Below are 18,024 nucleotides of genomic sequence, written 5' to 3'. Positions count from 1 at the left end.
GCCTAAGGCTTATTTTGATCATTGATTCCTCGTAAATCTACAAGTGAAACAATCCCAAAGCAAAATAATCTACGTGTGTTGCAATAATTTTCATATCATTTATCATTAAAAACGCGAAGCAAAAGTGTATACTTTAATACAATTTTTATTCGGTGATTAGTGATTCTTATCATGGGTTAGGTAAGTACTATTTAATTATAAATGACTACTAAATGAGTACTAAATTTCATAGAATTATCACAAATATTACGTAATATATGCCTCTCTCTGTTAAATCTTTTTAATTAATTTATTTTTTACGAACAAGAAACACACATGTACGTTCGGATGCCTGAATATCTCGAGAGAAATATCAAGAGAAAAATAAAGTTTCACCGAAGTTAAAAGGCATGGAGAATCTTGGCAGTGTCGGCGAAGGTGATATAGGACAAACTGAAAGGAAAGAAATTCCACCTCGCAGCGATTTCGGAAAACGATGGCATCACTTCCGAATTTTAACGTCACATTCGTTTATTCTTCGAGGTTCCCATGCGATGAGCGATCGCCGGTTCAAGCACAAAAGTCGAGGTCGACAAGCGGCACCGTGCTCGGTGGTGGCCATCGTTTACGGTCGCCTGTTTCAACCGAAGGAGTGGACGAGGAATCACATCGATCAAGTACTCGAATACGGTGACAAGTTGTTCCGCGTAAGCTTGACGAGGAACCAGCTGAAGGATGATCAATACATGAGGACCAATCTCGTACACAATGAGTTCTATATCGGTTTCTACAAAATTCTAGTCGATATCGAGGACAACGGTATCCACGGCAATCTCGTTAGCGAGTCGGGTGGCAGCTCAGATTTTGCCGAAGGCCTCCGAAAATTTCTGAAGGACAATGATTCCGGGGTGATCACCGCTCAGGGTAATTCCGTCGCCGTGTGGCGTCAGTCTGGCGACGCCGGTTTCCTCTATTACGATCCGGCATCGTGCGACGAGACCGGTCTGCGTTATCCTGGTGGTACAGCTTGCCTCATGAGGTTCAAGTTCATCAATGACTTGAATGACCATTTGCTAAAGAACCTGAATTGGCGCTACGACTCTCGATACTGCATCATCAAGGTCACCATGTTGAGTGCCACAGAGGTAATAATAGCAGCAGTAAAATGGCGATAGTAGTGTAGCAGAGTAGCAGAGAGAACAAGTATATTACATAAAGAAAATGCAAATATATTATTTACATAAAAAGAAAAAGTGATATAAAAAAAATCATAGGTCGGTCGTGGATTCGTCGATCGTCAACGTCTAGCCGACATCATTAGTCCACCCGTAGTCCGGAAGAATGTATTACGATCCATTAATCCCGTGGACGTCGATGATCACAAAGTAGACTGTACCAAGCCTGTGCCCAGGGACGAGAAGTTGCATACGCTCGCGAGGATACGGAAAGAACCGTTGTCCATCACCATTTCAAATTATAGCATCGACCGCCGCTTCGCCACGGAACTGCCGGTGAATCGAAACGACTTTGACACAGGATATTCATACGATGACATGCGCGTGAATGTGCCGTCCACGTTTAGGGATTTACCTGGCAAAATAGCGATTATTCATGGTTTGACCCATGAAGGCAACGAAATGTACAAGGGTAAGGGCGGACAAAACGTAGCGAATTGCGTGATGGCTGTCGCTATGAACAAGGTGCATCCGGTGAAGACATGGACGAGGTCAAAGCTGGACGAGATTTTGATGCTGGGCGACTCGCTGTACGCTAACGTCAAATCTGACAAGCCAATAATAAAAATTATGACAGCTGCCGATTTAAATGATACAAAGTTCCAAATAGAGGATCATAAACTAGTGATAGATGTCGATCTGATCACCGTGACTGGTACAATTAGCTCAAAGGTTCCGTCGGTTTTGAATCTGAAGCAGGCACTGGAAGAGTTTTTTCTGTTGAACGAGGGGGGTGTAATCGAAACGACTTCAATGGCGGTGGCAGTCTGGAGCCAGGATGACTGTTACTATCTGTTCGACCCTCGACCCTGCGATGCTGCTGGCATCAGGATAAGGGAAGAAAAGACTATCAAAGTTATGGGGAGAGATAGGAAGGAGGAGGTATCCATACAGAAGGATAAGAAGGATATAGGAAATTGTTGCGTGATTCGATTTCCAAACGTGGGCTCCTTGGTTGCGCTGTTCCTGAAGAACGTTGATCCTACGAGAAAAAACGACCGATTCACTATCCGGCATGTCACGATCGTGGACGACGTGCCTGGCACTCGAGCTTGGAACGAGTTTCAGCCCGGTATAGCGGGTAAGACGTGGGTGTTGCGAGGCGGAATATCCAATGTGGATGAGTTATTCGAGGAGGAGAACCAAGGACGTCAAGGTCTTGCTATGCCAGTTGTGGCCTTGGTGAGCGCGAAGGAAACACCAGCGGCGAAATGGAGTAGCGAAACCGTCGACCAAGTGATTAAGGAGGGTGACGCTTATTACAACTGGTGCAAGCCTGCCGAAACGGAAGAGGAAACTGAAAGATTGTTTCTTGTCCAAGACCTGAAGAAAAACTTGTACTTCAAAAATCGAAAAGTAACCATCGACGTCGAAGAGGCAACGGTTGTCGGCGATTTATCGGCATCGGATGATTCTAAACTACCAAACCTGGAAGAAGGATTGCGTCAATTCTTCGAGAGCAAAAATTATGGAATAATCGAGACAAAAAGATTGTCGGTGGCGGTGTGGAAAGACAAAGAGGAGATCAAGGACAAGATCAAGGATAAAGATAGAGACAAGGACAAAAAAGAGGAGACGTTTTATTACTATTTCGATCCGAACCCTCGTGATAAATTAGGTCAATTGTCGGCGGAGAGAGACGAAGAGAATTCTGCCTGCTTGGTGCGCTCTTCGGATCTATCAGCGTTAGCGGATCTCATTAAGAAGAATGCGGGGCAAGATGTTGAAGGCGAAAACGATTTCATGATACACGAGCTAAAGAATGTCTCCATTGGCGCGCTGATGACAGACGAGGAGATCGAGGCGGACAAACAGAAATTGATCGTGCCAGATTTGAATAACTATTCCAATTTGGGCAATACTGGCGCTTTACTTTTGGGTACGATCGATCAGAGAAACGAATTGGCCTTCAAACGACAAACGAGAGATAAGCAGCAGGCCGCTAACTCTCTAACGACCCTGGCCATGACAAAACTTTACAATCCTCATCTGTGGTATCGTGAACTTGTAGACGATATCTTGAGGATCGGCGATAAACTCACCATCGAGAACCTGGCAAATCTACCTGAAGTGGAGACTGAGGAGGAATCTCCCAGGTATTATCTTCTCCCATCGGAAATCGCGGAAGACTTCGTCATAGGAGTCAATCGAATGTCGGTTGATCTTGAAGAAGAATCTGTCACCGGAAGAATGACTGAAGTGACGAGACTGCTGGAACAGTTTTTCGAGGGAAACACGATGGGAGTGTTTCGTCAAGATGATGTAATGATGCCGATTTGGAGGGAGGGCAGGGTGTTCTTCACGATGGATCCTAGGGGCAGGAACGCTCAAGGCGAACCCAGAGATAAGGACGGAGCTGCGGCAGTGATGTTCTTCACCGATATCCCCTCGTTAGCCGGTGCTCTCCGAGCAGTTACACGGGAGATCGACGACTTTGTCATCGATGCTGTCTCAATCGAGAATGTGTACGAGACGCGAGTCGCCAAAGGCCAACGTATCAAGAAGACGACTTCTAGTGAAGATCTATGGCATCATTTTCCCAAACTCGCCAACGGTGTCTGGAGTATCGACGGAAACGTCACTATGACAGATGAGAAGTTTGACGAGGCAAATCGCGGCAAGCAAAGTGCGGCCATCGCCGCGATGACCATTGTCTTCTCCAAGGTCTCTCTCTCTCTCTCTCTCTCTCTCTCTCTCTCTGTGTGTGTGTGTGTGTGTGTGTGTGTGTGTGTGTTAATTTAATTTAATTTTACTTAACTTTCATGTTTAACTCGACTGCACGAAGATAACTAATATTAAGAAAATTAATAAAGGTCTATCAACCGAGACAGTGGACACCGTCAATTCTTGATGAAATTATCGTTACTGGCGACAAGCTGCACTCGAAGTGTGTCGAGAGACTTGGGAGCGTACCTCTAGTAAACGAAATTATCAACGAGTTCTTCCTGTCCTCTCGACGCATTGCTCTAACGATCAATGACTGTGTTGAAGCGGGTAATCTTGCGGGGAGACCTCCCAAGATTCAAGATTTGCAGACCGGAATCGATAATTTTTTCAGCAAGTACGAAGCTGGCGCGTTGACCGCACGGGGAAATCAAAATCTAGCCATATGGAAGGTTGATAACGCATACTACGCTCTGATACCCGATTGGCCCACTACTACGGAAGAAATTGTATCAACGGTACCGCGAGTGATTAGGTTCAGAGATACGAGTCTTCTCGTAGAATATCTTTTGCGCCACTTGGGAACCGAAGGCGATTATCAGATTACCGCGATCGACGTACTGGACTGGAATAAACCACCACCCTGGGAACTTGATCCTAGTCCGGCGATTCGACCAGCGATGTTGCCTCCTTTGAACGCTTACAGAAAATTACGAGGCGAAGCACGTGCTATCTTACGCGGAAGCTATCATCAGGGTGACGAGATCTTTCCCGAGACGCTACGCGGCCGACAGGCAGCAGCGAATTGCGTTGTTGCACTCGGTATGTCGGTCGTAAAGAGCCCCGTTACCTGGACGAAAAAAACTATGGACGAAATTTTGGCGATCGGCAGTGGCGTTCACCGAGAGACAAGAAAGACCAGACCCACTGAGCTGAGACCGAAACTGAAGGACATTATAAGAGTATTCCATGTGGGTATGTACGTCCGTCGTATTTCTTTAATATCTTGCTGCTTTAATAACTATTCTGAATATTACTATACAAGGTAACGTTATTAGTTAAAGGTAAAAGATAAGGATTAATCACAAATGCGGTAGCATCTCTTCGCTCGTCCTTTTTTACACATAGTTTATATTTATAAATTTGTGAATTTATTTTCTCAGGTGTTAATGTTTTGACCGTTGACATCGAGCCTAATACCGTGACCGGTCTGGTGGCGGTTGCACCCTTTGTCTTGGAAGACGAGAAGAAGGGGCGAGAAGAGACGAAAGAAAAGATCGATAAAGGCAAGAAGAAAGATCGTTCTCGACGAGAACGACCGCTACCTTCTTCTCCAATTTTACTCATGGAAGGTTTGCGGAAATTTTTCCAAGATAATCGTGCCGGCATTCTAGTAACCGATCGCGGAATGGTCGCTATTTGGAAGGATCTAGGGGTCTACTTCACGTACGATCCTAGAGCCAAAAACGATCAGGGTCTGCCGGATTCCTGCGGAACCTCGTGCGTAATGTGGTTCGCTTGCATGGAACCTTTGTACGATACAATTTTCGCCAACATCGATCCACGTGAGAGATACGGGACTTTCGAGATTTCTCGAGTGATCGTAAGAAACGCCGTGATCGAGGCACTGCCGTGTCCAGGTGATTTTCGACCATATTTAGAGCATATTATTGGGACGCCACCCGTTCCAATTGCCTGCCCGAAAGAGACACGTACGTTGAACGTGGAGCCGCTGAACGAGTACAAGGTCGTGGACGAGGAGTTGAGCGTTCTGCGTGGCAGTCTACACATGACGCATCGCGCCTTCAGCCTGAGAAACAGGGGTCTGCAGAGCACGGCGATCGCGGTGGTTGCCGTTGTAATGGGACTGTTACACGTGCCTTCCACGTGGACTTCCGAGCTGATCGATGCGGTTCTTAGATACGGAGACTCGCTGTATTTGGAGAGTGCCCGAGCCGCTCGATCGGGCGCCAGGAACCTCTCGCCCAGCGAGCTGCTTACCGTGTTCATCGTAGGTGACACGAGGGTCACCGTTCACATTAATCATCACACCACCGCGGGAATACTTGACGCTTTTGATCTATCCGAAGCGCTCGCCATGTTCTTCCGCGCGAACTGCGCCGGAATATTGCACACAACCAATCTGGCGGTAGCCGTGATGCAGCATTACGGTAAATTCTACATGTTCGACCCGTGCTCGAGAAACGATCGGGGCAGACCCGCTTACGACGGCGCCGCATGCATGTTCAGGTGTAATAGTATCGCGAGGATGGCCAAGATATTCGTGGCCAATTGCAACCTCAAGCGGCCGAACGTGTACACTCTGAACGCGGTTAACGTGTCGAGCCTACATTTCTTCTCGATAACGAAAGACGTTCGTCCATTTTAAACGTTAATCGCATCGGTGTTTTTACATTTTTCCTTTCTCTATTCGCCCCAAGTAGATGCAGCGACACGAATCTCAAAGTCGTAAATCTACATGTATGTAGAGTTTTCAGAAAGGATTTGTTTGATAAAATATTCCACAACTCTAAAACTTGAAACGCATGCAAAATTTTCGTGTCTCGTCCGACGAAAGATGAATGGAAGTGAGAAAGAATTTGTACACGCGGCCGACAACGTTCTCAAAGTGCTAATTTTATTTATAGGTTTTCTTTATGACACAAATCACTTTTAGCATCTACATGAGTAGGAGTACAGGCTATACGAGAATGAATGATACAGATCGCTTATTAGTGTAAATACAATGTTCCTTTTCCTCAATTACACGCGCGCTATCAGCCTAAATACTTAGAAAACACTGTACAACGCAGCAGAGAACTGTCGATTGATACTTTACAATATGGTACAATCGCTCCTTTGAAGCGAGACACGAGCTCCGAACTCCCGACTCGATCGGCACGAGCTTGGTCACCCTCGCCATCGGGGGAAGGGGGTGTCATCTGCGACTCGCGAGTAAATCTCGATACTCTCTCTCTCTCTCTCTCTCTCTCTCTTTCTTTCTCTCTCTTCTCGAGCGGACTGTAGGCCGTGTCGAGCGACTTTTTGCTCGCATTTCGCGTCCCAGGGGAACGTTTCTTTTTCTATACCCGGTAATGTGAAACGGTCGAACGCGACGCTTTCGCATCTCCGAGCAATCCGCCACCGAATCCTAAGCGACGTCGTCTCGTCGTTCCTAGCACAGCGAAAAGAGAGGCAGCGGGTGGGCTCGAGGTAATCTACGATATTTCCTTTTCTCTTTGAAGGAGAGAAGGAAAGAGAGATACCGCTTCCCTCGCCGAGCACCCGATTGTCCGTCGAGAGAGGGAATCGGTCCCACTCCGCCGGCGTCACAGGCGTCACTATCCTCGGCGTAACGCGTAACAGTCGTCGTCATATACAAGCGCATGTACGACATTTAAACGTCTCGCATGAGACTTTGCGAGTCTCGTTTTCCCTTTCCGGCTACGTCTCTGTCGCTAATTCGCCATTGCCACCGCCTCCTTTTCTCTCGCACTCGTCTCTCGTGAGACGTTGCTGGTTGTCCTTGCCCCGTACTTTTTCGATAGGTAAGTACTTTGGTTCCCCGATCGAACGTCCTATACGCGCGAGAGTCTACATTTCTCTTTCGTTCGAGCGCTAGTAAATTTTTCGCTTTGTTCGAAAATGATATATATATAAACATATATATGATATATATGATATGTGTATATATACATAGTATATATCATATATATGTATACACCCACACACACAAATCATTCGTTGAAACAAATCGACACTCGCAAAAAGTCATTACTAAATGCCATTTTCAGTCTGTTTAACGAGTTCGATCGACAAACGAAGAAGGCGGGAAGGAAAGGAGAGAACGATGGATCGAATGAAGAGGGTGATGTGGAAGGAAGGGGAAAAGGGCTAGATGGCCCATGCTCCACGATCGACGGAACTAGGTTGAATGGATTATAATGTCAAAAAACAATATGCATTATAGGTAATATTGGCATGACGTTGTTATGGCACGTTTAGTTCGCTGCTATACTCGGCGATGCATTTCTACAGTGGCTTTTCCACCATTCGCTATACAGACACTGGACGATTCCAGTCGATAAAAAAAAAATAAAAAAAAAGAAAGAAAAGAGTAAAAAAAGAGAGACAAGAGGGAGAAACACATTGCGGTAGGGAGGGAAGGGAAAAGATATTGTCATAGACGTTCGTGCAACGACTACTTCCGTTTCGTAGCGCACGAACGCGCGCAATCTCACACTCTCTCGTTCTCTCATTGGCACCTCCATTGCACTTTCCCATGCGCCGCAACAAATGCATCTTATAAAACGTATTTATTTTATGTACAAAAGAGAAATTGCTCTCTGAATAAACGCTTGTGGAACAATTGTTATGTTATAAAGAACCCCTATCGCGCATTTCTTTCCAGTTTAGACAATAAAGATGATAAAGAGAAACTAGGATCGCACTGAAATGACGCGTAACGGAACGAGATCAGTCATTAACAATTCTCATCGCATATACTCGGCGTCCTTGAAATTGCGCATACGTGTAATTTTTTAGCTTCTTATGGAACGTACTACCGTGTAAATGTCCTATTGCAAGGTTTAGGAAATTTTTATAACTTTCGTAAAAATGTAAAACATTGAATCGATAAAAGAATAAAAAAATTTGTTAAAGTAGCAACGTTAAAAATCTTAATGATAAGATAAATAAAACAACTAGCTATTCTTTTACGAAACAATATTGCGAATCATATTGTTAATCATATAATCATTCATTATGATTAACAATTTCTATTCCATTCACGAAAAGAAGAGATTACTGGCTGTAATAGATTTTTCGCAACAAAAACTCGTGAAATAATGAAAAATATTCATTATTTCATATTATTTCGTATTAATTGCTCAAATAGTACGTTTTACATTTGCACGTTACACCGATACGATAAACAATGCATATATATATGTATATTAAAACATAAGAAAAAAAAAACGTAGAGTTGCCAATAAAAATATTTGTAACATTATTTTACTGAAATCTAGAAACAAAAACCTGCACTATCCTAATGTCCGAAATGCGCATGTTAAATTCCGTTAATAAGAGGGAAAAATAAAAAATAAGTAAAATCTAAAATGTTTTTACAAGGTATAAAATTCTTTTCCTAAAGTCCTTTCCTAATTCATTGAGCGATTGTTCCAATGATAAAAATTTTCTTTCTACTCCACGATTTTAGAAGCAAACTTATTTCTCTGATGCGCACACATACGGATTATACAAATCGCCTAATCCTTAAGTCGCATCGGACATTGCTACACGCTCATCGAACGCTCATGTCACGTTAGCACGTAAGAGTGAAAAGAGGGGCGGAAAATGTTTCTGGAAAGAGGAATAGGAATTTGAAGGAGAAATATATTACAGGATAATCCTCCAAAAACATTGCTTTTGACACTGTTCGCAAATGACTTGATGCAATTCGTTCCGATCTTTCTATAGAAGATGATCGTCTCTCTTGATCCCAAAAGTCTTTCTTTTAATTTACCGTGGTTGTCTTTGTTCAATCGGAAGTGCGAATTTGTCGAGCGCGATAGCCGAAATCATTATCCAATTTGAAGAAAGAATCAAAAGATTAAAACACCGAGCGATGTTAAGTCGATTGCGACAATGACAATAAAAACACCAAGTTTAATACGTATTATTAGTATTAATACGTATCAATAACCATGTAATTAACAACGTAATATACTCCGTACAAATGGAAAAGTTTGTTTGACAAGTTCTACAGAATCACGTTGCCTTTAGAACCTTATCGATCGTATAGCGCCATTTATCGGTGGTAATATTATTAAAAACGAGAAGTAAGGGAATTAAAAGAGAGAGTAGGGAGAGAGGAAGAAAAAAAATATTCGAGTAGAAAGTGAGCGACGAGCTGGTAATAAGGATCTTACACGCTAATCAACCGCACTGTGTGTATAGACTTTTAAAAAAATAACAAATTCCATATATATAGAAGTTAGGTATCTTAACACACTTGATGTGTGAGGTGAGGTCGAATAAACGAATGACAATAAAACGCATTTCGCGTGCGCACGCGCGCGCCGCTTCGTTCTTTCTTGCGGCTCTTCTCCGCTTTACGCATCTAGCTACTTGTCTGCAATATAATTACTTTTCTAGAGTATAGTAGCTGGCACAGGAACATGACTCTCAGTCATTGGCATCACAACGTAACAAGGACTACAAGCTGCGTCACGCGCACCATCGATGAGCCTGCTTTCTCAGTCGCATTATTATCAGACGTGCACCTTGCTCTTCCCCAGCTTCGCAAGCTTCGCAAGCTTATACATGCACATATATTCTCTCACGCTTACATCTCGCTTACATTTGTCTTTTTGCCGAGCGGGTGACTACAACCAAATACTTGGTCCTGAGTATTTCTGCACATAATATTTATTTCTGTTCTTTCGTTAACACGTATGTAACGTCTTGATCGTTACTCCCGACACTTTGGACACTGGATCTGATCTGTACTTCGGCGAATGGACAAGAGCGAGGTCAGGAGAGAACGATCGAAAGCGACGACATAAATCCACAATGGCGATGTGACGATTTGCACGACGATTCCGCGTGTCCGAATCCGAATCCGAATCCGAATCGTCAACAGTACCGCTCAGATTGTAGATTGCGTCTAACTTGAACGAAGCCGTGATCAATTACTCGTAAGTGACCACACGAATTATCTTCAGGCATTTCGAAAATATTATACTCTCCTTGAACCTCTACCCGATCCCCCCTGAATCAAATTGGAACTGCGAGAGAAACGTTAGACGAAGGCGAGATACTTGTTCGATCTCTCATTTGCCAAGTCTCTCTCTTTGTTTCTGTCATCATGTCAGTCGGTTCCTCGTCATCCAGCCTTCTCATCGCGTGCATACGTAGACGGACCCTATAGATGACACCGCATGTAGCAACAGTTCGGTCACGTGGGTCCGGCCGGGGCTACGTAACACTGATCGCCGGGTTGGAGGGGCCCGAAGGTGCGGGCTCGCTCTTTATACACTGTCCGGTCAGCTGGTTCACGCTGAGCGGATTGTTAATGTCGTGAGGATTCGTGCCGACGGGGTTGCGGTGAGGCTGCGGAGGTGGTTGCGGTTGCGGTTGCTGTTGATGCGCTGCCGCTGCCGATCCCGCCATCGCCATCGCCGCCGCTGCCGCCGCCGCTGCCGCCGCCACCGTCGTCGTCGTCGTCGTCGTCGCTGCCACCGTCGCCGACTGGTTCGTGTTCGACATAGGCAGGGGCGGCACCGGAGGCGTCAACGGGCACGGGCATGGACTGGCCAGACTCGAGGGCGATGGTAAGACCAACGAAGGGCTCGCCAGGCTAGACAACGCGGATAGGCCCCCGGGACTACTCAGGGACTCGTCCTCCTCAGGAGTCCCCGCCTCTCCTACGCTACCCAGGTTGTCCTCCGAATGATCATCCTCGACTTCACCGTCAGCTTCACCGTCGCCGTCTCCTCCCTCCCCCATGTATCTGATACATTTCTTCTTACGTCTGCAAATAACGACAGAAAACCGATTAGTGCGCGCTCGTCCAGGTGTGCTCGAAACATGACGTAATGTTGTCTTTCGATCGCTGCGATTTCCATCTGTGAGAGTACAAATTTTTTTTATTTATATTTTAACAATTTCCTAAAATAAAATCAAGTACAGTTCTTTACTGTAAAAAAATTGTCCGAAGCTTGCCTCGATCTGAGAATTATGACAAATCAGGCAAACGTCGAACAGCGTTAACTTCAATTTGGCTTTTGTCTCGAAATTTTTTTCAATTGTGCAAATTTTTCTTTGCATTTTACGCCGAGCTTGATATTCGATGGAATCCTCACCATTGGAAATGCGTAGTATCCATGAAAAATATTACATCTATGTAAAATTGTTACCAACTAAAAAAAAAACATGCGATTACTCGTCATCATCGCAAAGTCAGACGCACAAACTTCTCTCATCTCGAGTGGTAGTAAATTATCTCGTTTTCTAATGCCTCAATTGCTGGAGGGATTGACGATCTTTGTGCGCCTGACAATGCTTCGATTGCTCGACACTGATCACTCGCTCGCAAATGCCATGCTCAAAATTTTTGGACGTAACAAGCATAATGTGTATGAAATTTATACGTGACAAAGGAAATCAAACTCAATCGAAATGCCAGGGGGCATCATCTATCGAATCGTTGATCATCCGCAAATCGATAATTCCATGGGGAACCGCGCCCGCGTTCTATTTTCGGCGTCGATTTATCATAAAACGGCCAATTGACGTACTAGAGTGGATACAGGATGTTACGTGGAACTTGGAATATTGCGACTAAGTGTATTAAAATAAAGTTTTCAGTCGCGTAAAAGATGTGGACATCGATAGAATAGATTTCGTGTGACGAGAGGAAGAGAGGCGTTTTGCTACTGCACAATTTTCACAAGTGAGCCTGTCCGACCTCGTCCGAGAACTGCTTCGCAGTCGAGACATTTTGCCGCTCTGCCATTGGCTCTCATTATTTATCTCTCAGCTAAATCAGTTAGTTTTATCGGTCGTGCTGCCGAGGACGACGGAAGTTGCTATTAACTCGCAGTCACACTTGAATGTCAAAGCATTACACAAAATTTACGGAAGTTAATATCCGTTTAGTGCGCGACAACGAATGAGTACTCGAAAATCTCGTGCTGGATTGCAACATACATTATTCTTTTGTTAGATAAGGCATTGATATATGCGAATCGCGGGAATAATATTTATCAGATTTGTACTCATAAAATGTATCGTGTTCTTCACAAGATATCTTCAAGAGAAGTAATAATTCTCGCGTTTTTTCTTTTGTTTAAATAAGAATGAAAAAAAAATGAAGATTTTATATAGATATGGCAACAGCTATCTTGTTAAAAGAACTGCAATTGCAGTTGCAATCCAGTTCGAGGTTCAGTCTGATACATTATATACACAAAATACGAAATTGTGCAAAATTTCAACTTAAATTCCATTCTACGCGTTCAGCCAACGCGGTTCTTTTCCAAAGAAGTATCTAAGTGGTTACTGTACGTATAAAAAGATGTTATTGTATAAAAAATATTACAAAAAAATGATTAGATATTAAAAATAAAAAAAATGTAAAAAGAACACATATCCGTACAACGCAATCATCCGGTCTTAATCGTATGAATTCTGTCATGCTAAAAAATTAAAATATACAAAGACTTTCTATGTGTCAAACGTTCCGAAATCGAAATAAATAATTGTTACGTGTGTGTGTGTGTGTGTGTGTGTGTGTGTGTGTGTGTGTGTGTAGAAACATATATGTATACATAATATGATACATATTACAGATCAGCCATGCTAAGGGCAACACTGAGTAAATTTCAACTAAACGAGAGGGATAAATAAATAACAATAATAAGCTGTAAAGAGCCACAACAATGAGAAACAATGCGAGCATCACGGGCCACCGTCGTGCCGCTTACTATGGGACTCCTCGCTCGTACTTTCCCACGATGATATCTAACGAGCTATATGTCCCCGTCAAGTTTCAGAGAGAAAAAAAGCATCTAATTTGGCATCTAGTTACGAGAGGTAAGTACAGCGAAATGATTCGAGCTATCTTTCGAGCGGCTGGCCGGCCATAGCGAGGACCGACGAAGGCCCGTAGGTTTTAAGTCGGGACTGACCACTGTTTAAGAAGAAGTGTTGCAGTAGAAGGGAGGCGATAGGCTTGACTAGAGATTAACATAAGTGGGTTCTTGCTGAGGCGAGGAGGCATTGGAGGCAGTGTTGGTATTTGGCGGGGCGGCGGCTGTCCCCACCGTCCCTCCACCGCCTCCAGCCCCGACCCCTGCCCCCGCGCTACTTCCCACACCGTGATGGATTATGCTCGCGTGGATGCCCATCCCCGCTCCATGCTCCACTGGGCTGCCAAAACCAACCACCAGCCATTAAAGGGGCGCTCTCTCGCTAAGACATATCGTCGACTTAATCCCACCTCAATCTCGCACCGTATCGTGTCGTCACCCACACGCACGTCTCTACATTGAACGTGTTACCGCTTTTCTAACTTTCGCGCTCCCTAAATCTCTCGTGATAGTAAAATCGCGAAAACGAGGCCGACGATTTTACCAGTACTTGATTATCGAGATTATCGAGATCAATTTTTGCGATACGCAATTTTTACATTCTGGAATGCACGATATCGACGCCAGACATAATTTCGTTACTTTCATATCACTATCCTGTAATGTAAGAAATAAGAAATGGTTGCTAATCCAACTTTTTCTAGTTGACAAACATATAGATATATTTCTGAAAAGAAGAATGCCACATTTCCGAATAATAGAACATAAAATTTTAGCAATAAAAGATAATCGATTGATAATTTAGGTTTAAATGTTGTATAGAAATCGTAGTTGCAGCATTGCCGGCCCCGTTGGAACGAGCTTAGATTTTAGAAGCGGAACGAAGAAAGACGGCGCAAGATATAGCGATTGTTGCATCGATCAGAAAATATGTCTCCCAAATATCCGCGCTGACGCGGTAGTTGATAGAATTGATCTTGGCACACTTGATAGCGCCGCGAACATCCGTGGTTGCTCTACGCTTTGCGTATATTCCTATTGTCTCACACGTTTTTTTACAATCCTTTAATATAATAACGATTTCTCAAATATCCGTGATAACATGATCAATTGAAAGCACAATGACGTCTTATACAGGCGGTATGTAAGTTACGTGCATTCAATGCAGAGTGCAGTCGGCCAAGTCCAAATGCAACAAACTAGGTGCTTCCGGTATTCCAGATCTCAATCTCGACTTTGGCAGGACGAATAGAAAAAAAAAGAAAAAAAAAGAGAAAAAGGCAGGATAAATTTTACACGCTTTACGACACGAAAATTTTACACGCTTCTAATTCATTCCCATGCACGCGATAATGAAAGATTGCCAGATCGGCAAGATTCGTTGGCAGACTACGTTCTCCAAATGGTGCTTAATCTGGTGATCGCTCTCAAGATTGTCTCCTTTTCTCATCGTGTAATAAATGAAAGAAAAAGAAAAAACCGTCGATGGGATTCGTTCTCGCCCCTTTAATGAGGTCCATGAGATTCACAAACCCAGCCGGGAGTTGGGGCATTTGGGCTACGCCGTGACAATGAGGCATAATGTATAGTCAATGCTAAAAACAGGTGGCTCGTGACTTCGCGGCAAACTACGAAAGTGCGCTTCTAGAAACCGATATTTACAAGCCAAGTACGGTTGGACACGTTTGGGCGTCGTTGGGCGGCGTTGCGCCTACTCGCGACTACGGAGGAGACTGGTCGTCCATCCCTTTGCTTTTTTCTTTCTCTTTGGAAGACACATTTTCTGACGGTCACGCGCAGCTTTGCGCTGCGCTCTCTTTTCTCTTTCTTTCCTCGTTCTTTCGCTTTATGTTATACTTGTAGATTCAACAGGAAGGGAGTACCACAAGCGCGAGTTGTTCCTGACACGAGACGACCCTGTTGCGTATGACGTTTCGCATCGCATCGCATCGCATCGTATCGTATCACATCATCGATACTTGTATACATATACGCTCTGGAGATATGCCATTTGGCGGTGTCTCCTCTCTTTCAACTTTCATATAGAAATAGATAACATATAACATGTGGATGACGGAACGGATGACGGGGTCCGAGACCGATAGAGATAGCGAAAGTCGAGGATTAGAATCGTGATCGATATGTCGCGAGCAATCTTGAAGAAGGTCGTTAGTACATGTCGAAATTCGTTTACAAAAGTTTCCGAATCATCCAGTCGTTTCTAAAGAGTATACTTTAGTAGCTACTCGAGTGTCATTACCGTCAAGTATTAAATTATATACTCGTTACATTTTAAGTTAAACACACAGAGGATTGACATTACGCGGAAGAATTCGGGATTCTCTTTTCCGAGATTAAGAATATCGATGAACAAAGATGTTTCGTGTACTACATCCTCTACATCAGATTTAATATGGCGGACAAGACAACATTTTTTAAAAATATATGATAATACGATGAACGTAGACGTTGTCAAAACACTGGCTTCCGTAAAATTTAACACATATTTACACGCGAATCGCGTTGATCGTATGCGCGGTCTGACGATTGTCTCATCGCTGAAGCACAAGATTTATCGAAAGAAAGTTCTGCACAAAATTGGCACACATACCTGCAGGGTTTGCACCATTGGCTTTGCTGATCTAATCCGTACCTGGCACGGCATTTCTTCATGTTATTACCTAAAAAATAAAACAGCAACGATTAATGCAATGATCGTGAATTGTTTGCAAGCTCATGGATTACTATTTGACATAATTACATTCTGTCAAAAGAATGACGTAGTTATTGACATCGCCGTGTGAGAAAGATGTAAAAAAAAAAAAAAAACCAACTCGAGTAATACTATAATCACGTGATAGAGAAAAACAGGTGATGATACATATAATATATATGGATGTTATATATTGACAAACCAATGCGAAATTATCGTGTACGATTCAATGCGATAACCACATAATCTATGTAGTAGAGTGAATCAGTGCTCGAGTTTTTGCGTTAAACTTATGTTTCTGTGAATGCTAAATGAACTCAACGAATGTCAACTAGTCATGCGTGTAACAGAACGATTAACCCTTTGAGATCCAAGAACACCAATCATCAAAACGCATTACGGATTTTTAATACGGATAAGCCTTCCAGAGAAATATTTTACAAGTTCGATATATTGCAACTTATGCAGATTACTTAAAGTTGTAGATATAATTCCAGAATTAAATAAAAGTCCTTTAAAATAAATGTAACAAAAATTTATTTCGGTGTCACGATCTCAAAGGGTTGTAAAAAACGATATGTCATAAGATCTTCATCGAAGATGCTATCGATATCAAATGTAACACATCAAAAAATAGATTTTACATGAAAATATGTCACGGACAAATAAGAAATACAAGAGTATAATTGCGTAAATTTCCACTTTAGATAATCTCGTGAAATTGATAGTCTCTATGAGATTGATAGTCTTCGAGGAAAGATCCACACATATTGACAAAGATGTGAATCACTTATTTTGAAAGCGATGCAAATTTATTTTTAAAATGGTAAAAATTTCAACAAGATATTACGATAAATTCATTTAATTTGTTTCAGAGATCGGACTTACGTCACTTTCCAAATAAATGGCTCATATCTTTGTCAAACAAATAATATAGCATGCAACGTTAACGTTAAAACAGTTTAAAAACACGATCAAAGATCTACTCAGTTGAAATGTCGTGACTTGTATTATAAACGCAAGCTCCGGAAGATATCTAAAAAATATCTAAAATATTATGGATGTGAACGCTCTATCGCGCGAGTGCTAGTGGACAAAATTTTCGTATGTGGAGGTCGAGAATAAACTAAATGACTCGATTAAAAGTGACGACAGAACAAAAATAATAAAATAAAATTAGAATAAAAATCAAGAAATGGTAACATTGAAACGATCAAAGGAAAATAAATGTAACGAATCAAGAATCGAAGTACAGGAATAAGAGAATGACAGTGAGAAAGAATAACAGGAAAAAAAGACGAAAGAGACAAATATTTATAAAATAAGAAAATATAAGAGAGAGAGAGAGAGAGAGAGAGAGAGGGGGGGGAGAGAGAGAGAGAGAGGCGAAAAGGCTGAAAGAAAATTAAACGCTCAGGATTGTCTGATTGCGGAGTAGGTCCCTGTATAAATGCAAAATGGCCAGCGTCCCCAAAGTTGTATACGTAATTAATAATAAAATGCATGATGTTTGTCTCGATTTTGTGTGTGTGTGTGTGTGTGTGTGATATGTGCATGTATATCCTATGCATAATATGTGTCACATGTTGCCAATGTGTAATGCAGATATGTAGGCACGCACGTGCGCATGCGTATGTGCACGCCCGTACTCGTGACTAATTTAAGAGACCATATATATATAATATATATATATATATATATATATATATATATATATATATAATAGAGTCACATTTATATATATATATATGAACGTATATGCGTGTGTATAATAATATTAATAATATAGTCATAATCAAATATATATATATATGTCTCTCTCTCTGTGTGTGTGTGTGTG

General features: G+C 42.7%; 2 protein-coding genes across 6 annotated transcripts in view; one reads left to right on the top strand and one right to left on the bottom strand.

The window, feature by feature from the left end:
- The first annotated feature begins 389 nt into the window (after nt 1-389).
- Nucleotides 390-6,625, top strand: LOC139772268 (uncharacterized). The gene is made up of 4 exons (XM_071705801.1): nt 390-1,124; nt 1,254-3,878; nt 4,028-4,853; nt 5,042-6,625. Exons 1-4 carry the CDS (start codon nt 390-392, stop codon nt 6,265-6,267), a joined length of 5,412 nt encoding a protein of 1,803 aa, XP_071561902.1. The 3' UTR covers nt 6,268-6,625.
- LOC139772323 (protein pangolin, isoforms A/H/I/S) overlaps nt 6,496-18,024 on the bottom strand; it is a 172,659-nt gene continuing 161,130 nt past the window's right edge. For 3 of the 5 annotated variants that reach the window (XM_071705937.1, XM_071705932.1, XM_071705934.1), the window contains 2 exons: nt 16,083-16,152; nt 6,496-11,412 (listed from right to left, as the gene is read on the bottom strand). In XM_071705937.1, the coding sequence (XP_071562038.1) occupies nt 10,857-11,412; nt 16,083-16,152 (626 nt within the window). In that variant the 3' untranslated portion in view covers nt 6,496-10,856. Of the gene's footprint in view, nt 11,413-13,570; nt 13,812-16,082; nt 16,153-18,024 lie in introns of all 5 variants that reach the window. The other 2 variants (XM_071705935.1, XM_071705936.1) reach the window with 1 other exon arrangement.

Source organism: Temnothorax nylanderi, unplaced genomic scaffold (genome assembly GCF_030848795.1).
Source record: "Temnothorax nylanderi isolate EJ_2023f unplaced genomic scaffold, tnyl_v1.0 TNYL_tig0048_pilon, whole genome shotgun sequence".
Taxonomy (NCBI): Eukaryota; Metazoa; Arthropoda; class Insecta; order Hymenoptera; family Formicidae; genus Temnothorax; species Temnothorax nylanderi.
Note: the sequence above shows the minus strand (reverse complement) of the source record. Positions and strands in the feature narration are given on the sequence as shown.